This window comes from Lampris incognitus, chromosome 9 (genome assembly GCF_029633865.1).
Source record: "Lampris incognitus isolate fLamInc1 chromosome 9, fLamInc1.hap2, whole genome shotgun sequence".
In the NCBI taxonomy this organism is placed as follows: domain Eukaryota; kingdom Metazoa; phylum Chordata; class Actinopteri; order Lampriformes; family Lampridae; genus Lampris; species Lampris incognitus.
This window is the reverse complement of record NC_079219.1, coordinates 12765731-12792712: the sequence shown is the minus strand read 5'-3', so window position 1 is coordinate 12792712 and position 26982 is coordinate 12765731. Positions and strand designations below refer to the sequence as shown.

Genomic DNA, 26982 nt, shown 5'->3' with positions numbered 1-26982 from the left:
TTATTACCTGTGTGCCTTGATAATAATAATAATAATAATAAATTAAACTTATATAGCGCTTTTCTAACACTCAAAGTCGCTTTACAATAAACGGGGTGAAACAAGACAACAGATAAACATAACACAGACATACATGGGAAGGGGGGCTACGAGAGGGAGAAGCAGCAGCCACACGACACCAGCAGTACTCTCCGACTTAGACAGATACAAAAGGGGAAGAAAAACAAACATCATAAATCACAGATGAAAGCAAGTCTGAAGAGGTGAGTCCTGATTAATGACTTGATTGATGATAAATTAATTGGTTAAATTCAAAGTAAGGTGGCTAAATTCAAAATGAAGTGGTTAAATTCAACCTTTTTCTCCTGGTCTTTGAAATAGGTCATTAAAAATTATCAATAATTATCGATATCAACGAAAATTAAACATTTTATCGTGATACATTTTTTAACTATATCGCCCTGCCTTAACAGAAACTGATTGTATTGCAAACCCACTTTATGTCAGAATCAGAAGCCCACGAGACCGACATGGCTGAACCCCAACCTCCAGTGGAGATAGTATCCATTAACCCAGCTCCAAATCCCAAACCCGAACATGGACTAAGGCCAAAGATTCCGAGGAGACCGGCTGGAGGAATGTCTCGGCCCTTGCCATCACCAGGTAAATTACAAGTGATTTTCTCTTCTTATGGCCAAAAGATAGAAACAGTTCCTTTTTCATATACTTAATAGATGCGTTGATTGTTTATACATTTTTGTTCTCAGGAGTAATGCAGTCCAAACCCCACCACATATTAACCATAAGTGATCTGGAGGAGACCCGCAGGCCCCGACGCCACAGTCCACACTCTCAGACATCAGGCCTCCGTAGTCACTTGTCCCCTGTACCTATGTGCCCTCTCACTGGACCGATCACCCTCCGTGCTGGAAAGTCCTCTCTTCCCACCTCCCCACTATTCCCTCTTGGTGCTACTGACAACCTGCTAACCTCTCCATCTATCCGCCCTGTTGGAGGTCGAACTACTTCCTCGGTCCGATGCCCTGGGAATTCAATGACTCACTCTACCTCAGCACTGTTTCCTCATCCTCCATGGCAAGATGGTGTGGGAAGCTTTCCCTCTCCAGGCCTGTCTTTCTCTTCAGTCATACAACATTCCCCCAGACCCCGATTACCATTTGATCTGAGCCAAGCAGACTCTGTGGAGGTACCACACAACTTCCTGGCTTCACCTGAGCCTGAAGATGTTTCTACAGCAAATGGTACATCACCGCTAAGGGAGTCAGGCCAACAGAGTGACCAAGAATTTTCCTATGGGCCATTCCACAAGGATCCTGACATGACTCTGGGCTCTGAGCTGAAGACAGAGCTAGAGATTGAAGAGACATTGCTGAATGAAGGGGTGGCAATGAACTGTGGGGGCCAGATAGTGGTGGAGGGCGATGACCAGGAGGAATTTTGGGGGAGAACAAAAGAGTTACACAAGCGAAAGTCTCGTGTTTCATCCCTTCCACGGTCCACTGCCTCTGCCAGGGGAGATTTGGGAAATGCATCCTCTGATGATGATATGGAACACTATTTTGACTTTTCAAGGACAATAGTCAGTTGTCCTGGTTCGAAAGATCAGCCCAAGTCGCCATCTTCCCCGTCCTCTAGGCCTATTGCTCAATTGGATGGTGTAGATGATGGTACAGAAAGTGATGCCAGCATAGCTACCAATGATGATAGTCAGAAAGCAAAGGGTTCTAGTCAAGCTCGGATTCCTACCCCAAACCTAAATATACTTCCTGGGTCAAACAGTTCAAGCAATGGGCTGAGTGCTGAGAGTCCAGTCCCCAAAGTATCATCTATTCGCAAGTTTTCCGAGTCTTCATCACTCCCTGTCTCATCCTCCAGTCAAGCCTTCATGGATAGTTTATCCCAGAATCAACCTAAAGCCCTTGACACTGCTCAGTCAAATGAGGCTGATGTGAGCTTTGTTTATCAACAAATGACCACAGTCTCTACAAATGAGCAGCAAAGCTCTGAAACTCCTTCAGAAGCACAGACGGGCGATCAGGAACTTGCTGCCCTTGTTCGAGAATCTCCAGCTAACATAATCAATCCAAAAACATCACAAAGTACATATCCAGGAGCGTTATTACAGGCTTCCAGTTTAGAATTTTCTTCTGGAACACCTCTTGTCCTGGAAAGGTGTGACCCTGCCTCTCCAAGCACGCACCTCACTGAGATGGTTCCAGTGTTAGAAGGCTCACCCATTGGTACTCATCAGTCTGAGCTCCCCAAACCTCTCTTCGTTGAACCTGAAAGCAGCCATTTTGTATCATCCACTGATGAATCTACTGTCTATATGAACCATTTAACAACAGCAAGTTCAGGAGAACCCTCATTGGGTGATTCTGCAGACAGTAACCATGGTCCTCTGTTAGATCTTCTTCAGCCTTCCTCTCTTATTTCCTCAGATCTGTCTAACCCCTCCCAGGTTCTAATGGACCCTTTACAGATTAATCCCGCTTTGTCTGGTTTTAGCCAGCCTCCTCTGGCGAGTATTACCCTTCAGCCAGTGTCATCCTCACAAGACACAACAAATCTGACACCTATGGGGTCTTTCTGTACTAAACTCACAACCCTCAGTACAGTTGGAGACATATCACAAATTCCATTGAACATAGCCACTCAAAATGATCCAATGTTGTCTGCCACATCCAGCACCAGCCACCCAGTTGGAACTTATGGAGCTGTTTCTTTACCAATGTTGTCCACGCAAACACAGCCATTAGGTTCTACAGCAATAACTATTGTTTCTTCCTCCTCCACCATATCATCAGTGCCTGCTGGATTGTTGACACAGTGTCCATCGACTCTGTCTTCTGCCCAGCCCACTGCAACCCCTGTGATAATAAATGGCTATAGCTCCTCATCTTTGCAGAAGGATGCCACTCCCGGTCACACAATCTCCATCAACTTTGCTACACCCAGGCCGGCTTTAGAGCCTCAACAGCCAATGGTACCTCAAGCTCTACCAGGCCATGCCATCCTTACAGTGAAGGAGGTTGGAGGTCCAAATGTTGATCCTACACCACATGTTCTGCTGGTGAATCGCCTCGGCCAGATCTTTGTGAAAAACCCAGAGAGCAACACTTTCCAGCTGCCTAGTCCCAACTCTCCTTCCTACAACTGTGTTACTCAAATAGCCAGTCTACTTCAGAGCAATGCCCTGTCAGCCACACTGGCAGCTGCTGGCAATATGACTGCCCCACTTCCTGGGACGAACCTGGCAACAGCAATTCCCCAGATGGTATCTCCTGCCGTTCAGAATCCAACCACTATTACTCAGCTGCTCACTCACAATAGCAATGGGTCAGTGGCCTCAGTCAAAGTCAAGAAGCCAAGGAAGAGCACAAGAACATTAGCAGACGGTACCATCCTTGAGATGAAGAAACCCAGGAAAAAGAAGGAGTCAGTTGGATCCAGGCAATCCAAGTCAGCCAAAGCCACAGGGCCTTTATGGACTGAGAATCCTCCAGTGACACCTGTGGAAAGCGCCCAAGCCATCATCAACCAAGCAATGGCCAGCAACTACACTCCCAAGTGGAGTGGGCCTCGAACACTTAGCCCCTCCTCCCTGGTTCTGCCCCCTGGGTTGTTAATTGAACCAGAGCCTCCAACTTCGCCACCTTCATCAGCTCCAACTCCAATGCCAACACCAACACCCCGCCCTCGCACCCATGTCCGCATGAAGAGGGTTTCCTCTCTTTCAGACCGCATTGTCACAAAAAAGTCCAAAGTTGATTTCCTGGATCCAGAACCCCCCATTGATACTGAAGAACACCAAAGGCCTAGCTTTCCTAGTGTCTCCTCCAGGGTGTCAGGAGTTCGCATCAAGACACCCACAGTGAAAGAAGTTTTGAACCTGGACAATATGGATGAGGAACATTTCAGTGATTCTGACAGTTCAGGGTGAGGTTTTACTCCTATTTATTCCATTTTAAAGGGATTCAATTTAAGATTTTTACCTTTCTAGCCCACTATTCTCGTAAGTTTTTCTAAAAAATTTGGAATTTTTATTTATTCATTTCTAATGTAGTTTGATCTATGTTCAGGTCAATGTATTCTTAAAACAGCTCTTCCCCTATTGTTTAAGCAAATCACACCCCTCAGAAATATTTAAACTCAGCAATTTCTCCCAAAGATGAGCATATACCAACAAATCTGACTGGTAAAAAAGCCATTCTAGCACCAATACATAGCATATCTATGAGATTAGTGGTCTATGAAATAGGTCATGTTTACAGGAGGGAGGGTAAATAGGCCATTTTTTTGTTTATTACTATGCACTTATACGCTTCTGGTATCTTGATAATGCAGCTCAATGGAAAATAAAGGTGTTTGGTTTTGAATTGTGGTTAGTTCCATGCGCTCATCACCTCAACCTCCTGTTAAATGGCACAGTTGCAGTAACTGAAATAACAGTAGAGTCAAGTCTGATCTCCTGGCCTTTTCACATGAACGCATTTAGGGTGAAAAGAAGAGTAGGCAGACACTAGTAGACGGTTTAACTTCCACTCATACTATGTGTAAGGAGCTAAGACACAATGCAAGTGCTTCCGATATAATTCAAAGCAAGTTTAGCTCCTGACATTTGCTTTTCGGACAACAGCTATAGAGACATGTCATGAAGTCCCACTCTGATTTGAACATATTTTATACATATGGAAGATGAAGAGTTTGACCATATTTACAAATTCCAACGTTGCCATTTTATAAATTGAGTCATAAATTCCAATTAATGGCACATCCCTGTATCTCTGAGACTGATGAAACACGAGTGTTTCCCAGTGTAGACCTTGACAAGATAACGCTTGGGAAATGAAATAGGCTTGGGAAATGAAATGTGATTATCTCATAAAGTCAACTGAAATGCTAAAGGTTTAAAAGAAATGTACACAATACACATACACTGTGTGTGTGTGTTACTGCCTTTGTCTTGTCCACTACAACTTAGCCACTGTTATTTCACACAGGTCAGAGTCCTGGGACTGTGTGTCAGTGTCTCGGGGGGATGCAGGGAAACAACAAGTTTGGGATGCAGTGGGACACAGCACCCTCACTGACTGGAAAAAGTACTCAGGTATTCTTGGGATGTGCCCCGATTGTACCACAAAATAATGTAATGCATAATAACAGAACAATGTGATTGACAATATCAGCTTATGAACTCATTTCCCTTTCGTTAAGGTGCTGCTTCTAGCTCAGATGAGGAATTACTGCCATCTGACGAGGATGAGGAATGCCCACCCAACAAAGATCAGCCACATCTTCTGTTTCAGATCACCAGCGATGACGGTTTCAGTGCAGAGGCAGACAGCCTAGAGGGTAAGACTGTTAAGGCAAGCGGGTTCCTTGAAATTGCCTTGACATTGCTCAACAAAAAATTACCTCTGAAGCACACCAGTTCTACAGTATGTCATAAGATTTTGAAAGAGTAGTTACCTCATTGCTTTTCTAGGAAGTTATCGTCACTGTTATTTTGTTCTTATTTCTCACCCTCCCACCCACCCACCCCTTCCAGTGGCTTGGAGAGCAGTAATAGATGGGGTGCAGGAGGCACGGGCGATTGCTAGGCTGAGACAGCTGACTTTCTCCGGTATGACCGGTGCCCGAATGTTCGGCCTGGTCCACGATGCGGTCATGTTCTTGGTGGAACAGCTCCAAGGGGCCTGCCGGTGTCAGCGCCATTCCTTCCGTTTCTTCAAACAGTTCACCCAGGAGGATGACCTGCCTATCAACCCTAGTGGCTGCGCCCGCTCTGAGCTCTACCTTAGGTCTGTTAGGCTAACTTTGCTAAAGAAAATTGTCTTTTATAAGTAAATTATATGCTGAAAGAGAAGTCAAGTCAATTTTATTTGTATAGCCCAATATCACAAATTACAAATTTACCTCAAGGAGCTTTACAGCAACAAAACATCCTGTCCTTAGACCCTCGCATCGGATAAGGAACAACTCCCTAAAAAAAAAAATCCTTTAACAGGCAGAAAAACTATTAAGGTTTCAAGTGCAAGTAGGGACGCAAACTAACTCTAGCTGGCTTGCAAATACCAGTATACTCTTGACTGTTAGCTCTACATACCACGTTGGCAGGTAACCAGCAGTGATCAGCACCAGTGTAAAATAATATTTGCTTAGTAAGATTCTGAGGGTGGTTGACTAAAAATGAGGTTTCTTTCCCAGAAGGCAAGATACAAAAACAACTGTTTTTTTTTTGTGGTTTTTTTAATCTCCTGTGTTCAGCTGTGAACACAAAAACAAATACAGATACAAAAACAAATGGTTTTTTTGTTGTTTTTTTTTTTTCCTCTTCTATGCTCTGCTGGGAACATGCATTTTTAGTCATCTACCCTCAGAATTGTACTAGCCAAATATAATTTTACAACAAAGCTGGATCACCAAATGATGGCTGATTACCGGCCAAAGTGGCATGTAGCACAAGTAACCAAATGCAAAAATAGTCAAAATTTATTCATGTTTGCCTTCCAGCTAGAGTTACTGTCTGGTGCTATTTGCAGTTGAACTGAGACCTCATATAACATTCCCAGTATTGAGCCTGGGAACACAGAAACATTTAATTTCCCCTGTGGGCTGCTGTCAACTTCAGTGGAAGCAATGTCATGTCTGACGCAAGAACACTAGCCCACAAAAGTCATGTAGGTGTTTAATTTCTCTACTTCTCACCTACACCCATGCAGTGTCTTGTTTCTGAAGAACTCTATCAGCTTTCAGCTTCCATGTCATCTATTTTTAAACTTTCCATCGTATTATGGTCATGCAGTTTTGTAAAGCCTAAAATAATGTAGAACTTCGACATATAAACTTGACTGAGGAAAAGTACATGTCATGTTTGAAATTATCTAAAAACTGAAATCAAAACTCAAGTGAATTGTTTCTTTACTTGAGAGAAGAAAAAAACCTTAATAATTTTTTTCTTTATTTAATTTGAAATACTGTTAGACCCGTCCCCATCTAGACATAGACATCATACTTTTCTTTTTATCTTTACAGGAAGTCCACCTTTGATATGTTTAACTTCCTGGCTTCTCAGCACAGACAGCTTCCTGATATAGGATCATATGATGATGAGGAGGATGAAGTCCTTCTTAAGTCCACCAGGTAAAATTTGATAAATTGGTTAGAGAGATGTGTAATCTCAAACATTTAGTCAATTGGATATTTTGTAAGATTTTTTTTCCTCTTTAGTTGCCAAAGTGGAGATTATTGTGGTTATATCAACTATTACGAACATATTTTTAGTTTTGAATTTTCTGTGCAGAGAAATTCATGAACTTTTTTTTCCCGATAGGCGGGCCACCAGCTTGGAGCTGCCTATGGCTATGCGCTTTAGGCATCTGGAGAGGACATCCAAGGAGGCTGTAGGTGTATACAGGTCAGAACACAATGATGTTTGCTGTTGCTTCTTTTTTGGGGGGGCAAAGTTTGAGTCTTTACTTTTTCACCTTGGGGGTGGGGGTGTTGGCTGTTACCCTTCTTGTGACTGCATAATGTTTTAAATGAGTTCTTCATCTTTTTATGTTTTTTTTTTACTTCTCTCACTGCAACGTGAGAAACCTATTTCTGGTTTCAGTTGGGTAACAAAAGAGGGAATTCCAACCTCGCCTCTGTTAAAACCATCATAAGAAAAAAGGATAGCTCAAAAAAATCCCAAAAGTTAAAGTAAAGACACAGCAGAAGATTCAGATATTGTTACATAGGCTTTAGATATTAGTTAATACCTTGGCGCCCCAAATCACTGTCCTGACAGATCTGACCTATCTGGTTTTTTTTTTGCCCTAGGTCTGCTATCCATGGCCGTGGTCTTTTCTGTAAACGGAATATTGAAGCGGGGGAGATGGTCATTGAATACGCAGGCATTGTCATTCGCTCAGTTCTCACAGACAAAAGAGAGAAGTACTATGATGGCAAGGTAGGACTGCTCTCTTTTCTGACTTACGGGAGGCATATTTTCTTAGGACTCCCAGTGATCGCGGCAGCAACACACTACAGTTACTTATTATTTTCTTTACATACAGTAGTAGGAGTAATGGCACATATAATGAAAAGAAAGTTATCATACCTATCGTCCAGGTAGAAGTAAATTAACAAAGACCGATTTTGGGAACTACACCAACAAAGCGCAAGAGAGGCTGACCAAAAAGGCAGTAGTATCATGATGACATCAAAGAATGGCTTAGTCTGAAAATATCAGAGGCAACAAGATCAGCTCAGGACAGAGAGAACTGGAGGAGACTTGTTTGGCAAGCATGTCATCCTGATGGTGCGGGCAACCCTCGCTAATGAGGAGGCCTTGAAGAAAGAAGTAGGATTAGAGGTGAGGAAGGCATATGAGTTTAAATACTTGTGGTCAACTGTTCAAAATAACGGGGAGTGCAGAAGAGAGGTGAAGAAGAGAGTGCAGGCAGGGTGGAGTGGGTGGAAAAGAGTATCAGGAGTGATTTGCGACGGAAGGGTACCAGCAAGAGTTAAAGGGAAGGTTTACAAGGTGGTTGTGAGACCAGCTATGTTATATGGTTTGGAGACAGTGGCACTGACAAAAAGTCAGGAGGTGGAGCTGGAGGTGGCAGAGTTGAAGATGCTAAGATTTTCATTGGGAGTGACAAAGAAGGACATGATTAGGAATGGGTATATTAGAGGGACAGCTCAGGTTGGGTGGTTTGGAGACAAAGCAAGAGTGGCAAGATGGATATGGTTTGGACATGTGCGGAGGAGAGATCAGAATCATAATACTTTATTCATCCCCGAGGGGAAATTGGGTACTGGGTATATTGGGAGAAGGATGCTGAATATGGAGCTGCCAGGGAAGAGGAAAAGTGGAAGGCCAAAGAAGAGGTTTATGGATGTGGTGAGAGAGGACATGCAGGTGGCTGGTATGACAGGAAGATGCAGAGGACAGGAAGAGATGGTTACAGATGATCCACTGTGGTGACCCCTAACAGGAGCAGCCTAAAGTAGTAGTAGTAGATTTTCTTTCCATACAAATTTTGCCAAGCTACTCCTACAGCTTTTGAGCTCCTAAATCTTTTAAGCTTAAGCTGAATTTTGTGAAAAACACTGAAACAGCAGCTGCTCCAAGACAACTGGACCAATTTGCATTGAATTTAGTATGCAGTGTATATGGACCAAGCTCTACATATCATAATATTTTCAAAGGCAAAGGCGGCACCCTTTTGGCGGTTCGTCATTGATATGTTGTAATATAGAACCCCAAAGCTGGCAAACTCGGCACGAGGCTGTATTGCTAGTTACCTGACTTTAATTATGCAGTGTTAATCCAATATCACTCAACCAATAAAATAAATAGGCCATGAAAAAAATATGAACAATTAGCAATTGTTCAATATGAATTAATTTTGTATATATTTATATATTTGTTTGTTTTTTTTCCTCTTAGGGTATTGGCTGTTACATGTTTCGCATCGATGACTTTGATGTGGTAGATGCAACCATGCATGGCAATGCAGCACGATTTATCAACCACTCCTGTGAACCTAACTGCTACTCACGGGTCATCAATGTGGAAGGGCAGAAGCATATTGTCATCTTTGCCCTGAGGAAGATTTACAGGGGAGAGGAACTCACCTACGACTACAAGTTCCCCATTGAAGATGCCAGCAACAAGCTCAGCTGTAACTGTGGGGCTCGGAGATGTCGGCGCTTCCTCAACTGAAAGGGTCCCTCACAACAAGAGGAGTATCCTGTTTATACAAGTTACGCCTTAAATTAAGGTTCCACTGGATTAGGCTTTGGGTAGAAGTGGGTTGTCCGCACAGCACGGGAATTAGCCACTATGAGTCTGTCTGGGAAAGGAGTGAGCTGATAACTTTTGGCAAGTAAAAAAAAAAGAAAAAAAAAGAATGAATAGGGGGAGCACCTGCACAGCAAACAGTAACTTTTAACAAGTGTCTTGCCTGCTTTATGTTCACAATGGCCTGTAGTCTAGATACACCCGCTAGTGAACATTTAAAAACATACGGCTTGGTCGAGTGAGCTCACACAGGACATTGTGGAGGAAGCTAACATAAGAGGTTTAAGGGTTTCTAAGAACAGGATGTTCAAACGTTGCAGTTTTTTGTTTCTGTATATGGCACCTTTTTTCTTTTTTCTTTTTTTTTTTTAAATAGATTTTCATGTCAGCCATATGTTTCCTTCTCCAATCACTGCTCATAACCTTCAGCTATAGGCCTCAAAAAGTATGGTCAGGTATGATTCTTGTAACTGTTGAGATATGTCTGTCTTGTTCACTTGTAATCATGTCGGCTCCATCCTCCAGTGATAAGGGATCATATAGCTTATTCCAGAGTGGCGGTGAAGTCAAATCTTGAGCCATATACCTGCTCAAACCTAATCTGATTATTTTGATTATTTTTATTCATATTTATCATTTCTCACTGTGGATATTTTCTCTGTACAACTTTTTTTCCCGTAACAAAACAACAATGGTGCTGAAATTTCAGTCTTCTAAGATCTTGAGTTCGACTGAGATGTCCTGCAAGTAAAAAAAAAAAATATGTATAGCTTAATATATCCCACTAATGTACATTAAATGTATGCTCACACAGGGTACATTTAAGACACGGGTAAGTGTCTGCTCCGTGCTCAGTGGCTTACATTTGAGAATACGCCTGTTATTTTCATCCGGTTTCCTTCCTTTGTGCTGAGAGGGAGATTTATCTCTGTTTTGTGGTTTGAGTTGAGTTGGTGTCCTTAAGATGGAAAATCATCTTTAAGAGCTTTTTTGTCAATGCACAGTGTATGTAGCAAACACTACCCAAGCCAAGAGTGAAGAGTTGAGCTGGTAATCAGCAACTTTCATTTTTTTAAAAGTTTTCTTATTACTGTCATGACACGTGCAGATTATCTATTGCAATAAGGCTTCACTGCCCTTTAGATACAGATGCACATTTCCATGCATAGTTAACTAAAAATACAAATTGTGCTGTTGGCATATTCTGAACCCCCCCCATTCATTTCATATCAGGGAACGCACTGTTAAAACGCATTGCCACTGAGTGTGTGCATTCAGCTCCACCAACCAGACTCCTTTGTCCCGAGAACATGGAGAATCGAGCTGGACAAAATGCACTCAGCACCTTAAAAATTGTTTGATATTGTTCATAGTCAATGTTCAATACTGTCATTCTTGAGGATACTGAATCCACACTGTTAAAATCAATAGTAATATTTATTCAGGTTTCTATTTAAATTTTTGGGATGGTGAAATGTAGATTTGTTTGTGCTTTGTATAAATGGTGGTGGTCTAGCTTAGTGGGAGATCTTTCCCTTTTTCTTTTCTGTTTTTGTTTACGATTGATTTCCCTTTTTCACTCTTACTTGAATCATGTTTTGGCATAATTGTGTGTTGCCTTCAAGCCTTTATGAGAGAAACTATTGTCAAGCAGGTCTTTTTAAAAGGATTTTTCTTTTTTGGGGGGGGGTTACAAGATTTCATGGACAGCGTACTGACAGTCTTCAAATCACCTACAGGAATAAGATGTACACTGATTACCCTCCAAAGTCCATGTCCTTAATTTTGTTAGATTTTCTTTCTTCTCCCCACAGACTTTTTAGGATGTTTTTCTTATAGAAATTGAGCAATCCCCCCCCCCCCCCCCCGAGTTTTGTCTCCTTCCCTTCCTGCATGTCCAATCACTGGGATGGAGCCCAGATTATCATGTGTCAATCATCTTAAAAAAAAAGCAGTCACTCCCAATTTCTTACAAGAATTCTACCTCATTTATTTAGACAGCCCTTTGGGGATACTGATGTAAAAAAAAAAAACAACAACAACAAAACATAATTTGAGAGTAGGTTGGTTTTAATGTCCTGCAGCGCTGACCTCTGCGAGAGCAATGAAGGATACGGCGCACTAGTCAAAACCTGAAGTAACCGTGACCGTCTCTCCCAGAATCTGTTCAGAAAGCTGTTATGTTATATATGGATATATATAGATATATATATATATATAGATATAGTAGGGTTATTTTAAAATATAAAAAGTGTTAAAAGACATAAAAATCAGAAATTGTGTGAACTTTAAATATGCGTCTTTGTTACCTTGTACAAATAAATCCTAAGTTTGTAAATAATTGTATACATATTTCTAAACCTGTTTAATTTTTCTATGCACTTTTTTATTTATAATGTTATTTGCTTAATAAATATGTTAAGATGTTTGAACAAATAAAATCAGTCATTTGTATCTCACCAAGTACACAATGTTATCTCAGGAATAGATCAAATAACAGGTTAAAGCTACTTTTGCATGCATTTTTATCACTGGCGTAGCTGTTTAAGACAACAGATAATCTACAATTATCCAGATTGTGAATGCTTTTATAGTTGTTCATTGACAGGTTACTTAGGGTTGAACTTGCCCTGGAAAAATGGTCCAGCATGGTGTTTATATCTTAACAATATGGAAAGTAACAGAGTTTGAGGATGCAAAGTTGTGGCTACAGAAATGGCAGACCAACCTCATAGAAAGTCTTTGATGACAGATTCTACTACATGGGAATGGCTAAAACCCAGATTCAACAATGTCTTTTGTTTCGGATAAATTCCTGGGTTTTGAAGTGGTCAAACACCTGTGAAATACTGAGTACTCAGTATTCAACAAAAAAAAAGAAAAGATTTTCAAGATTGTACTTTTAATAAATTGCACCTACAGAGATGTATGAAATGTAAATCAAATTAGACATCCACTAATCTGACATCACCAGTCTCTTCTATGGGCTACAATTGTGTTTAAACATGGAATCAGCTCAATATTCATATTGACTTTGGTATTTAATTCCAGGGCTGCTAAACCACATTCTCATTCAATGCAAGCTTGTTGAGAACCACTACAGCGTCATTGCGGCCCATCTCCTTGAGCAGCTTGGCAAGATGCTCTACTGTCCAATCGGGGTGCTTACTGGTGATTCCTTCCAACACCATTTTAAGGGGGCTCTTGCTGTCCTTCCTCGAGTAAGTGTAATTGATCCAGGTATGAGGGAAGGAGCAGCGAGATGCCAGGTGTCTGGTGTTCTTCATGCCTTGGCCCTCTGGATCCAAAAGGATAATCAACTCCTCTAGGACATCCAGGTTGTCTAGCACCGTCTGCAAAGGTGCTGCTTGGACTTGTGGACCTTGAAAGGCAGAGGTGTGGGTGTTAGAACAATGGATCCTGTAAAAAAGCTAAAGCCTCAACATCCAGAGCAAAACACATGAAGAGGAGCCAAGATTATGCAAATTGAGTACAGTCTAATGGGAAAATGAATCTAGGTTAGGGGCAGAGAAGCCAATAACAGAACCAAATTCAAACTGGCAAAGTTGGGTTAAAGTTTTAGCCATGAGCAGACATATTATGTGGACACAGTAGCAGCAGGGCCCACACACTTCGCCTCTAAAACGTTATTGTATGTTTCAAGCTAAAGGGAAATAGTGGTGGCAATATGAACTTTCAGATGTCTCAGGTCTAACTGTAATAACCAAATATTTCAAATATGGTTGAAACACTATCACATGATGAAACCTCATGATGGGTTTTCATAAGTGCTATGATGACAAAGAAATAATTGGCTGTGTGCACAAACTGATGTACAAGTTTTAAATGTTCTGTGGACCTTCCATTTAGCAGGACAATTATCACATCTGGTAGATGAACAGACAAAGCAGAGTAAGGCATTCTTTCAACAGCAAGGTGAATACAGCCAGGACTGGCCTAACTGAGGACCAGTAGAAGGACAAAATCAGTGATTGGCATGAAAAGAAGAGCACAGGTCAATCAGGAGCAATTGATAACTGTCGGCAAGTACTATACAGTTATGTGCCTGCTGTGCAAACTGTACACTATGTGAACATGCAGTTTGATCGGGAATGGTGTGCTATGACTTCTTAGTTATTCGAGTAACCATGGCAAGGAAAATCGGCAAAAAATGCGAAAAAAATTCCCATTGAAAAACAATGGGAAGTCGTTGTGAAAATGATCAAACCCACCCCTCTTTGGAGCCACATTACATCCTTATAAGTAGGCTCTGTCCACAGCTAAATCGTCGTATTATGCAATTTTAATTAGATCAGCCAAAGGGAACACTAAAGCCCTGTTTTCCATGGTAAACAATATTTTACAGCCACCAGACAGTCTTGCACCTCACCTGTATTCAATTGTATTCGTTGCTTCATCCGCGTCTGCTGACGAGTGACTGAGGCTCTGACCCCAGAGGGAGGTGCCTGGGGTGTGGAGGGGCGGAGCCTGTCAAGGGGCATGCACAGTTCCCGGCCTAGCATGAGAGAGGCTGGGGAGACACCTGTGGTCGAGTGCTGTGTGGCCCGATAGTGCAGCAGAGTGTGACGGATGGCCTGCGTGAAAGAGCACCCTTGGGCCATGTGTGCTCTGAGGCCGTTCTTCAGTGACTGGTGAAAACGTTCAACGCTGCCATTGGCCTGGGGGTGGTAGTACGCAGTGCGTATATGACGGATGCCCTTGCTTTCGAGATAAGCAGTGAACTCAGCAGAGACCAGCTGAGGGCCGTTGTCAGTGGTGATGGTCTTTGGGAGGCCCCAGCGAGAGAAAAGAGAGTCCAGGAAGTCGATGATGATCTGTGAGGTCACAGTGCCGGAAGTGGTGAGTTCAGGCCATTTTGAGTGTAGATCGTAGGCGACCACCATGAAGCGTTGGTGGTGGGGAACTCCATGGATCTCACTACAAATGTCCAACTGCAGGTGTTCCCAGGGCTGAGAGGGCCAGGCGAGAGGTTGCAGGGGTGGGGGAGCCTGGTGGCCAGTCTTGCCACTCACAAGGCAGGCAGAACAGTCCTTCACCAGAGCCTCAATATCTCTGTCTATCCCCGGCCACCACACCAGGTCTCGGCAGAGCTGTTTCAGTTTCACAATGCCCAGGTGGCCTTCATGCGCCGTATTCAAAACACGTGCACGGAGAGCAGCTGGGACCACTGTGCAAAACCCACGTGCCACACAGGTGTCGTTCCAGCAGGAGAGCTCCTGTCTGACTCGGGCGAACGTAGCCAGCTCCTGTGGGACCTTGTGAGGCCAGCCGTTCTGGATGTAGGTGCGGAGCTGGGAGAGGACAGGGTCCTGTTCGGAGGCTGCCCTCAGCTTCTGCAGAGAGACAGTGGCCTGAAGGGGTGTGTGTAGCATTTGGACAATGTCCCTTTCCACACAGTCAGTGTCCGTCTGTGGAGCTGGGGTGGAGACAGAGCGAGAGAGCAGGTCGGCGACAACATTGTCTCTGCCTGGGGTGAACTGCAGGCTGAAGTTGTACTGGCGGAGGCGGTCAGACCAGCGGTGCAGCCTCAGGGGTTTGTGGCCTGTCCCAGATGTGGACAGCAGCACTGTCAGGGCCTGGTGATCTGTCCTGAGGGTGAAGGAGCGGCCATAGAGGTAGAGGTGCCACCTTTCACAAGCCCAGATACAGGCTAACGCCTCACGCTCACCCACGGAGTACCGCTGCTCGGTCAGGTTGAGGGCACAGGAGGCGAAGGCGATCGGCTTCTCCACACCGTTCTGGGTTTGAGACAGCACAGCCCCTATCGCTGTGGCTGATGCGTCACAGGTCACAAAGGTGGAGCTGGAGATGTCGAAGTGAGCCAACACTGGTGGTGAAGTCAGTTGAGTCTTGAGATCACGCACAGCGTCACTGCATGCCTTTGACCACACCCATGGCTCGTCCTTACGCAGCAGCTGGCGCAGGGGGGCTGTGGTCGCAGAGTACTGGGGAAGAAACCTCAGGTAGTAACTTGTCATACCCAGGAAGGAGGCGACCTGGGCGGCCGAGCTGGGCTCAGGGATGGCCTGAATGGCGTCCACGTTGGATTGTAGTGGAGTTACACCGCTCGCTGACAGCCGGAACCCCACGAACTCGATGGCTGGCACAGAGAGGACACATTTCTCAGCATTGAGAGTTAGCCTTTGCTTGGACAGGGCTGCGAAGACCATGTTGAGGCGCTTGTCGTGGATTTCACTGGTGGGCCCGTGTACCACTATATCGTCCAGATAAATGGCCACGCCCAGTATGCCAGCCAGCACGGAGACCATGATTTTCTGGAAGCAGCTAGGGGCGGAGCTGAGACCGAAAGGCATCCTGGTGTAGCGAAACACTCCTGCATGTGTCACAAAGGCTGTGAGGTTTCAGCTGCTGGGGTGGGGGGGCACCTGTAAGTACCCCTGTCTGAGGTCGAGCTTGGAGAACACCTCAGAGCCATAGAACTGAGCAGTGAGTTCTTCTGAGGTGGGCAGTGGATACTTATCAGGGACCACTGCCTTATTTACTGCACGTAGATCGACGCAGACACGCAGGCCCCCCCGACTTCTTCTTAGCCACCACGAGGTTTGAGACCCAAGGTGACGCGTCCACCGGTTCAATGATGCCAGCTTCCAGCAGTTGTTGCAGCTCGGCGGAGACCCCATCACGGAGAGCCAACGGGATGCGGCGCAGTGATTGGATGACAGATTTCACAGCAGGGTTGAGGAGAGGTTGATGGGCGAAGGCGGAGAGGCAGCCCAGCCCCATAAACAGCGATGGCCACTTCTGCTGCCAAGGTGTGGCAACAGTCAGGATTGCTGCCCCCCTTGTGTCTAAGAGGGAGAACCCCAGAGTGGAGAACAGGTCCAGGCCCATCAGGTTGGCCCCACGGCGTGCCACATGAAAAACTGCATTGGGCACCAGCTTGGTTCCATAGCGGACAGTCACTTGGAGAGAGCCAACCAGATCTATTTTGGAGTCACCATACCCACAGAGGACAGCTGAGGGTGCGGACAGTGGCAGTGAACCGAAAAATTGACTGTAGGTATCAACATTCAGGAGAGCACACCTGCACCGGTGTCCAACAGCAGGGGGATGCACACATCATTAATGTTAGCTGTGCATGATTTGAATGACACTGGCTCAGAGCTCACCTTTTGAATGACGGCGGTTGAAGACTGGGGGGTGTGGCCCTCTGACCCAGCCGGGGAAGATCGACAGACGTTGGCAAAGTGATTGTGCTTACCGCAGCTACGGCATGTCTGGCCACGGGCAGGGCAGTTCTGAGCCCTTGAAACATGAGACCGAGATCCACAGTTACCACAGGACTGTTGAGGGCGGGGCCGAGAACGCCGTCGTTGCAGTTGCAGGACGTGCTCAGTGGAGTCGGCGCCCGCCTCGCTCTGGCTGGGTTGCGTCCCGAGGGGCAGCTGTGAGTAGAGGGAGGAGTCGTTGGCAGCTTGACTGGAGGTGGCCACTTGCTGTGTATTTAGCACAGCAGCACACTCAGCTGCTCCCTCAACCTGTAGTGCGATGGTAAGTGCTCTGGACAGCAGCAGATCGTCTTTTTCCAGCAGGAGAGTCTCACGCACCTTTGCGTTGTTGGTGTGTTCGATTAGCTGGTCGCGAACCATCTCGTCCTGAAGCGCGCCAAACTTGCATGAGCTAGCTAGCCCTCGCAAATTAGCGACGTACTGCCGCGCAGACTCACCAGGCAGTTGGTGTCGCTGACGGAATATAAATCGCCGAAGGAGGGCACTCTGTGGAGCAGCGAAATGGGTGCTCATAAGTCCCACAGCTTCGTCCAAGTTTGTGACGTTCCCCAGAGACCCGAGCACACGATGACCCTCTGCTCCCAAGCAGTGTAGCAACAGAGCCGTCTTCCTAGCCTGGCTCACGTCGTCGAGCCCTGAGGTGATGATGTAACTTTCAAAACTATGTAGCCAGCGAGTCCATGGTACCGGAGGCTCGCCAGGTAATGCCAGGAAGGGGGCAGGTGGTGGGAGAGAGATATCAGCCATCCTCGTCGCCAATATTGTATTTAGAAATCACGTCAGGACACAGCGCTGTCGCTCGACACAACCTCTCCGTTGCATTCTTTATTTAAACTGACCCAGCATCACAGGCAGACCCGATCAAACAACCCAGAGCCCGCGGGCATCACCAATCGATCCCAGCACAATAGAACAGCACCAAATCAAATGCAGCACTGTCGATGTGTGCAGACATAACACATACATGCTGGGGGGTTCCCCTTGCTAAAGTGTACTTCAATTTTCTGCCTGTAAGCTGCTTTTGCCTCCTTGATGACTCTCTTCAGGTTGGACCTGGCATCTCTGTATACTAGTTCAGCATTGCCAGACTTGTAGGCTGTGTCCCGGTGCCTCAGCAGCAGCTTAACATCCCTTGTCATCCATGGTTTATTGTTTGGAAAGCATCTGAGATGTTTGTCAACAGTCACAGTATCAATACAGTTTTGTATGTAAAACAGGACAGTGGATGTGTAGTCTTCTATGTCTTGTTGTGCAAATAAATCCCAGTGAGTACAGTCAAAGCAGTCCTGAAGCTGAGTGGAAGCCCCCTCAGGCCAAGTCTTTATGGTTCTCACAGAGGGTCTGTATGCCGGAGTGAGGAAGAGAGATAGATGGTCGGACTGGCCTAAGTGGGGGAGTGTGGCGACCTTGTATGCTTTTCTGATGTTACTGTAAACATGGTCCAATGTATTTTGACCTCTCGTAAGACATGTCACATGTTGGTAAAATTGAGAAAGGACAGTTTTCAGACTACCTTGGTTAAAGTCTCCAGCCACAACAGAAATCCCACCAGGATGAGCAATCTGTAGTTTATTAATGACTGATGGCAGTATGTCCAAAGCTGTCTTGGTGTTAGTCAAGTCAAGTCAACTTTATTTGTATAGCCCAATATTACAAATAACAATTTTGCCTCAAGGGGCTTTGCAGCAACACAACAGCCTGTCCTTAGTATAGGTGGAAATCCCGAGGGGATGGGGGGGGGGGACACGACCCCCCCATCCTGGGAAAAATATATGTCCCCACCAATATATCACTATAAACATAACTATTTAATTTCAATAATATTAATAATACACAACAAAAGCACCTGTGCTGATTACAGACACTTAATGGTGCATATTTAAGTTTCAAAAGATGGCAATCCCCCGCCCTTTACATCACAATGGTTTGATTGTCCCCTCCAAAGTTGATATCAGATTTTTGCCCCTGGTCCTTAGACCCTCGCATCGGATAATGAACAACTCCCTGGAAAAAAAAAAAACCTTTAACAGGGAGAAAAAAAATGGACGAAACCTCGGGGAGAGCAACAGGGGAGGGATCTCTCTCCTAAGACGGACAACGTGCAGTGGTGGGATGTACACAGCCATAACACTTACAACAGTGAACTCCCGTGGCAGATAAAAGGGTCGGCATCTTAATGTCATGTTAAGCCTGGCGAACAGCGTCTGTCAATGACGGTAGCATTTGTACGCCACTTATTATTAGAGCAGATGCAAAGCCCTCCCTCTCTGCACTTAACGGAGCCTCTGTTCCTGTTGGGCCGGTGCGCTGTGCGGCCTACTAGCAAAATAGTTTCGTCAAGGATCCCCGGAGGTCCCGGATATTACCATGATTGAGCAGTCTTTCACGGATTTTTGTTCCACGATGATCAGCTCCATTCTTCCATTTTATGAGTGAGCGATCTGGCGTTTGTGAGAAAAATGCTGGGCAGGGCGGGCTTGTGGGGAGCCGTCTCTAGCCTGGGTTGTATCTCACCCCGGCTGCCTCCTTTCCCTACACCGCCTCCTGCGTCTCCCATCCGGTATGGTAATCCACCGAGATCCAGATGGACGAGCGATCTCCTTCGGGATTTTTCGTTGCGATGGTTCCTGATTAAGATCAGTTCCTCGCGCGACGACACAATCTTTAAGAGAACTTCCCGGTTATATGTCGATTTGCTGAACGACATATCAACAGACAATAAGACGAAACAAACAAAGCAAAATACACCACATTAGGGAGAGCAACGCTGCTGCTTACGTGCGCACTGCTGGCCGCACCCAGTTTGTCCAATTTAAAAATGTGAGATAACAGTCCTGTCCTGTTGCTACCGGTGTTCCCCATGGCTCTGTATTGGAACTCCTCCTATTTATTATTTACCTATTATCTCTTGGCCACATTTTCAGGAAATCTGGCATTCAATTTCACTGCTACGTGGATGACACCCAGCTTTATCTATCCACCAAGCCTATCTCCACTCTTCCGCCCACTTCCCTTTCTGACCGCTTACTAGAAATTAAATCCTGGTTTTCGTACCACTTTTTCAAACTTAATAGCGATAAAACCGAGGTCCTCTTAGTAGGTACTAAATCTACTCTGGCTAAACCTGGTAGTTTTTCTCAGGCTATTGACAATTTCATAGTTCCTCCATCGCCTCAGGTTAAGAGTCTGGGTGTCATCTTGGACCGCACATTATCTTTTGATGCTCACATCAACAATGTTATTCGGTCTGCATACTTCCACCGATGCAATATTAATCGTCTTTGCCCATCACTTACACATAACAGCACCGCCATACTCATTCACACCCTGATTACATCCCGTATTGACTACTGCTATTCTATCCTCTTTGGTCTTCCCCTCAAGTGTCTTTATAAACTTAAATTGGTCCAGAATGCAGCTGCCCGTATCCTTCTATAGATCACTCCTGTTCTTCAGCAACTCCACTGGCTCTCAGTTAAATACCGTACTGATTTCAAGAGCCTGATTCTCTTCTTTTTTTTTTCTTTTTTTTTCTTCATTTCTGATTTCTCCCAATTTAGAGGCCAATCGATCCCTATTTTAATTCAAACACCCACCCTCGTACTGCGTGCGTTGGCCAACTGCATCTCTCCGGCCGGCAGTCTCGAAGGAGACGCCTCCCCACTTTATATATCAAAACGTAGAGAAGTTTTCCCTTTGTCACCTAATGTGACTGAATAAATCCTCCAAGCATAGAGAGTGCCACCCAAAACTCTCATACACTGCCATGTTTTCCACTTCCAGTGTGAGAAGATGGCGGCGCGAATTTATGTTTGCAGCGGCCTCACCCAGTATCATCCATGCAGTGTCTTTGTCCATGTCTGCGTCTAAGTTTGCGTCTTCGTTTGATAGCTGGGAGAGCTGGTGCTGGATTGGCTGGGAGAGCTTGGTCTGCTGCGTCCTGTGGGCGCATGGACCATGGCCTTGCTCGGAGCTAGGCCCGAAGTGGAGACACCAAGGGCGGTCTGACAAGACGCGGAAGCGGGGCAGGGTAAGCCAACTGCTTATGCAGACCGGCAATTCTGATAACACTCAGGGCGGTCTGACCGTGGCCTTGCCTAGTGTTGACTGTGTTTTTGGTGTCATCGCGTGGAGTGCAGAGAGGTGTGTCAAGGGTGTCTGGCTGGGAGAGCTGGCGTTGGATTGGCTGGAGGAGCCTCCTCTGCTGTGTCCAGTGGGCCCAGGGACCACTGCCCTGCCCAGACTCACGCCCGAAGAGGAAACACCGAGAGTGGTCTGACAGGACATGGAAGCAACGCTGGGGACTGGGGTTTGAATTGGTGTCATATTACACCAATTCCCGCCTCCCTTCATTGGTTTCCTATCCATGTTAGATCAGACTTCAAGGTGCTTCTGCTGACTTATAAAATCCTACATGGGCTTGCCCCATCTTACTGGTCTGATCTCCTTAAATCGTACATTCCATCTCGAGCGCTTCACTCTCAAAATACAGGGTTCCTGTGTGTACCCAAAGTTCAAAGTTATCCCAGGTCGTCCTCTCTGTGTCACAGGCCATCTTAGTTAAGTTATTGTTTTTGTCTCCTCTTGTTTCCTTGTGTTACGGCCACGGGTGTGTCCGTATAATTGTTTTTTGTTGCCTCCTGTATCTAACCCTCACTCTGACTCTACATTCAGGTATCCGCCAGGTGCTACTCATCACCTGGTCAACGAATCTAAATTTCATCAGCTGTGCAGTCTCCCATTTAAACCCCCACATGTCTTCAGTTCACCGGCCAGCTAGTTTAGTTTGGGTGTTGTAGCTACTTTGTGTTTGTAATGTCTGGCCCTTTCTCTGTTGTTTGCTTTTTTGAGTTATGTTTAGTTCTTTAGTTCTTTTGGGCAAGGGAATCAAAGTAAGATGCCCATGGGCAAACACCCCATCACGTAGCTTACCTCTGTTAGACACACTAGGTTGCCACCTTTTGTCTTTAGCTTTGGTGCTTTTCAGCACTGTCAAGGGTGGGTTACTTTTGTTAGTAGTTTATTGTGTTGGCAACCGTTCGGTTCCCTTGTCCTGTCATTGTGTCAATAAATATATTTATTTTGTTATATTTATACGTTTATGTCTCACTGTGTTGCACCCTCACCTCACTGTTACCCAGTACACTAATTGTTGCACCCTCTCCAGACCAAGGGTCGTAACACTTGTCTCGTGCTTCCTGTTTTATTTTGATACTCACCTTGTCTCTCGTTGCAGACACCTTCACTTCCTGCTCTCCTGTGTTTCCCGTGTGTGTGATTACCTGCCCTGCCCTGATGTGTTGCACCTGTGTCTTATTGTCTCCCTCCCTAATGTATTTAGTCTGTGTGCTCGCTGTCTTCTGTGCCAGTTCGTCTAGATCCCTGTGTGACAGTGTTCCAGCATCTTTTCCCTTGTATTTTCCCCGCGAGTGTTCTCGATCAGACCTGAGTGTTTTTGGATTTTGCCTTTTGCCTGTCGTTTTTGGGTACCTTTGCTGAGCTGATTGACCTCTGTGTACCAAAACTTCTGCTGAATAAAAGACTTGATTTTTGCCCTATCCTCGAGTGTGTTTGCATTCTGGGTCCTATTCTAGTTCAGTGCTCGACAGTACAAACTGGCCAAACATGGACCCAGCAGACACGGACACTTCATGCTTCAGGCACTCAAGATCCAGTCACAAGATGGACAGATTGGTCATCTTCACCACCACATAAGAGATTTGACCGACCGACAAGATTCTACCTCGACAGCATTCAGTACACAACTGAACCTCCTGGTCGAGCAAATGCAGAAGCTGCAGATTCAGCGAGCGGGTCCAGAGCCAGTTCCCTCCATGCTTCCGGGTCCGACAGTCAGCGTCACTCAACCTACTTCGGCCTCAGTCCCTCTCACTCTGTCTCTTCCTGAACGTTTCTTCGGCGACTCCGACGATTGCAGAGCCTTCCTCTGCAAGTGCGATCTTCACTTCTGAGTTTCAGTCAGCAGCCTTCCCCACTGAACAGTCCAAAATCGCCTACGTCATCTCTCACCTGACTGGCAGAGCCGAGGCTTGGGCTACAGCTGGGTGGAGTCCTAAGTCCCCTGTCTGCCTTTTCCATAGCCTTTACCCAGATTTTCCAGCAGACGGCACCGGGTCATGGTGTCTTATATCAAAGACACGATAATTGGTGATCACTTGGTGTTAGGTTTTAGCTTTGGCCAAAGTTTAGAGCGGTGGGGGGGGGGGTGTGAATGGTGAAATGCTGAGAGATGAGAAATATAAGAAGATAGTGAGAGTGTATAATGAGAAGAAAGACAGAGCATGTGTGAGAAGAACATTAGGAGGTGGTGGGAGAGTGTGAAAGAACAGTTAAAGATATTGAGTATAGATTATAGCAGAGGCAGAAGTAAGATAGAAAAAGAACGAGGAGGTTAAAGGGAGCATTAACTAGAGAAGTAGATAGGGCAGATATGAAGGCGGGTTAAGATTTAGGGGAATATATTAGAATAAAAAATGAACTGAATGAGATAGAACAAAAGAGATGAATGGGAGCAATAGAAGCAGGGCTAGATATGTATTTTTTAGGGTTAGAAAAGACGAAACAAAAGAATTATTTAGAAAAGGTGGACGGTAAGGAGATTGCAGACTTTGTAGGGATAGCTGAAAGAGTAGAAGGTTATTATAGGGATTTATTTAGGGAAGAACAGATTGATGAAGACAGCATAGGACAAGTGTTTGATAAGGTGAAGGCCAGGGTAAGTGATGATGATAGAGAGATGTGTGAGGGAGACATGGGGACAGGGGAAATAGAGGCAGCAATAGCAGGGTTAGGTAGGAACAAGGGTCCAGGGATAGATGGTTTAATTGACGGATTTTACATAGAGTTTAGAGAGGAATTAGTGCCAGTGTTACATAGATTATTTAGGTGGACAGAAGAAAAGAATGAGATGCCAGTTAAGATGTCAACAGGGTTAGTCAGCATCATTTACAAGAAAGGGAGTATGATTAGATGAGAGAACTATAGTCCGCTTAGCATGTTAAATAATGATTATAAAATATTAGCAAGAGTGTTAGCCAACAGAATCAAAAGAGTTATAGGAACGGTGGTGGGAAGCACACAGGCTTACAACATACCAGTTAGGGACATAGAAGATACAATCAGTAGCATCAGAGACACTATTGACTTTATGAAGGGAGACAAGGAGGGGTAGTTATTAGGTTAGATTTGAATAAGTCATTTGATAGGGCAGATCACGGCTATTTATACAAGGTCTTAGAGAAATTTGGTTTTGGGCATAGGCTGGTAGGATGGATCAGAAGGATGCACGATAGGGCAGCTAGTTGTATTAAAACCAATGGGATAGTCACAGACACATTTAAGATAGAGAGGTCAGTCAGGTAAGGGTGTCCCCTATCGGCTCTGCTGTACTCCTTGTCAGCAGAACCATTAGCGGCACTACTGAGGGGAAATGATAGGATTATGGGGTATAGCGCTACCAGGAAGGCAGATGAGTTTAGTTTATCAGCATGCAGATGACATGACAGTTACAGTAAGGGACAGGGAAAGGGTAGTTGAGGTATTAGATAGTTTAGAGCTGTATGGTAGGGCATCAGGCACTAAAGTAAATATAGATAAGTTAGAAGTTGTGTATATAGGGGCAAGTAGAGAAGATTTAGGAATAGGATTAAAAGAGAAGAAAGATTATTTCAGGGTGTTAGGTGTGAATTTAGGGATTGAGGATAAGGAAGGGAGAGATATACGCTGGGCGCGGTGGCGAGCGCCTTTAATCCAAGTCACTGGGAGGCTGAGGCTGGCGGATCGATTGAGCTCAGGGGCTCTGGGTTGCAGCGGACTGTTCCGATTGGGTGTTTGGTATCGATATGGTGTTCCGGGGGGGGGGGGGCTCGGGACCACCAGGTCGTCTAAAGAGGGGTGCAACGGAGCAGGTCAAATGCACTTATCGTAAGTCGCTTTGGATAAAAGCGTCGGCTAAATGACTTTAACATAATGTAATATACAGTATGAAGAGATATTGAATAAGATTAGGAAGACATTGGGGTTTTGGAAACAGAGTGTTGAAGCTGAAAGGGAAGGTGGTGGTTGTGAATGGATTAGTTATCAGTATGATTGTGTATGTAAGGAATGTGTTGGATGTGCCCGAGAGAGTGCTGAAGGAGGTGGAAAGAATGGTGAGTGAGTTTCTGTGGGATGGGAAGGGAGTTAGGCTAGCAAGGGAGGTGATGGAAAATGACTATGAAGATGATGGGTTGAAGTTCATCAATTTAGGGGTGAAAAAGAAAGCACTTAGGGTGAAAATGATGGTTAGATATTTTAGAAACAAGGGAGATCATATATGGAAGGTGTTTTTAAGGGAGGCAATTTATAAATGTGGAGGGTGTGGGGAGAGTGGCGTGTATAAGCAGCTGAAGAAAGGTATGTTAAGTGGAGCGCCTGAGTTTTACAAGGAGGTGCTGGAGAGAGTTTGTGAAATGTGTGCAGTATGAATGTAAGAATGTGAAACAGGTGTGGGAACAACCAGTGTTTTTAAATCCAAAAATCACATTTAGGGGAACACAATTTACAACAGGTTGATTTGGAGAGCGAGGTTTAGAAAGATAAGGGGTTTAGTATATGAGCATGTACCAGGGTTTATGAGGGCACAGGTAGTGGTCAATAAAGTGAGGAGAAGGGGTGACAGAATGTGGTTGGGAATAGTGGAAAGGATATTTGGAAGGCTCAAGGGGGTGGGGCCGAGAGAATGGGTCAGTACGATTGAGAGAGAGGCTGTGTTGGATGAGGAAGGAGAGATAAATGTATGTGGGGGGAGGGAGATGGCGAGTATTGGGCCAGATGTCCTACTATCCAAAAGGAATGCGAAGCGGTGTGGTGGCCTCTTGCTTCCTGGTGTAGTGATCGCTGCGGGTCCATCAGGACCTTAGTATATGGCCGCCCCTATGCAAATGTGTCCACAGCAGCGCCTTCTCGTGGTACCGCCTGTTTTTACAAAGTCTGCTGCGGGGGCGACTGGGTTCCCAACGGTATAACCGCATGGGTTGACTGGACTTGTTAGCCCTGGCTGGCAGCCAATCTAAGAGAAGGACAACTCCAGTTTAAAACAACCGCTGCCTTGGGGTATACTTGTCTATGGGAAAGGCCTCGGGAAGAAACCCTGAGGAAAAACCTGCGCCCGTCTCCGTTAGTAAGTTTGATGTGACTGTGAAGAAAGCATGTAACGTGTGTGGTGTGGGAGTGGAAACATCTATGCATGAGTTTGTTGAATGTTGTGAGCTGGAGGGATACATGTTGAAAATGGAGGAATTAATAAGTAGATGTTGGAGAGGTGGGTTTGTTGACAGAACAGAATGGAGAGAATTGTGGTTGTTTGGGGTGACTGGCAAAGTGAACGGATGTAATGTTAATTTATTAAATTGTGTTTTAAGCCATGCAAGGTTTGCTGTCGAACTAAGGAGGAATATAGCCCATTATGAAAAGAGGAAAGCGGAGGTGTGGACCATTTTTAAGAGCATAATGGAAAGAGGTGTTAATATGTTGTATGGTTATGTTAGAGAAGAAGAGTTTATTAGTGGATTTGTGGAGGGCAGCACTTTTATTGTGATTGGGGGAGGAGGGAGGGCGATGTTGGATTTTGGATAAATAGTGTAGTGCGTATGGTATATGTGCATTTTTTGTTTGATTTCTTTGATTTGGTGGGGGGGTCTGTGGGCTGGAAGCCATGCCAAAGTCTACAGGTTACCTCACTGTTTTCTGTTTTGTCTACCTGTGTTTTAATTTGTAATTCTTACCCTCTTTGATTCTGTAGAGTTTGATGGGTTTTTGAACTATTTTATTTCCCTATTGGTTTTGTATGTTGTATTTTGAATGTTTTTTCTATAAAAATAAAAGGGGAAAAAA

General features: G+C 45.0%; 2 protein-coding genes across 3 annotated transcripts in view; one reads left to right on the top strand and one right to left on the bottom strand.

Annotated features, from left to right (window-relative positions):
• The window catches only part of kmt2bb (lysine (K)-specific methyltransferase 2Bb), a 62469-nt gene extending 52674 nt beyond the window's left edge, over positions 1–9795 (top strand). Inside the window, 9 exon segments of the mRNA XM_056286177.1 lie at positions 508–663; positions 768–3960; positions 5025–5131; positions 5239–5376; positions 5573–5825; positions 7060–7167; positions 7358–7441; positions 7849–7978; positions 9464–9795. Coding sequence (XP_056142152.1) covers positions 508–663; positions 768–3960; positions 5025–5131; positions 5239–5376; positions 5573–5825; positions 7060–7167; positions 7358–7441; positions 7849–7978; positions 9464–9739 — 4445 coding nt within the window. The 3' untranslated portion in view covers positions 9740–9795.
• A 1986-nt stretch (positions 9796–11781) lies between these two features.
• Positions 11782–26982, bottom strand: part of igflr1 (IGF-like family receptor 1) — a 29981-nt gene continuing 14780 nt past the window's right edge. The window contains exon 7 of one of the 2 annotated variants that reach the window (XM_056286357.1): positions 11782–13199. In XM_056286357.1, the coding sequence (XP_056142332.1) occupies positions 12874–13199 (326 nt within the window). In that variant the 3' untranslated portion in view covers positions 11782–12873. The remainder of the gene's footprint in view (positions 13200–26982) is intronic. The other variant, XM_056286358.1, reaches the window with a different exon arrangement.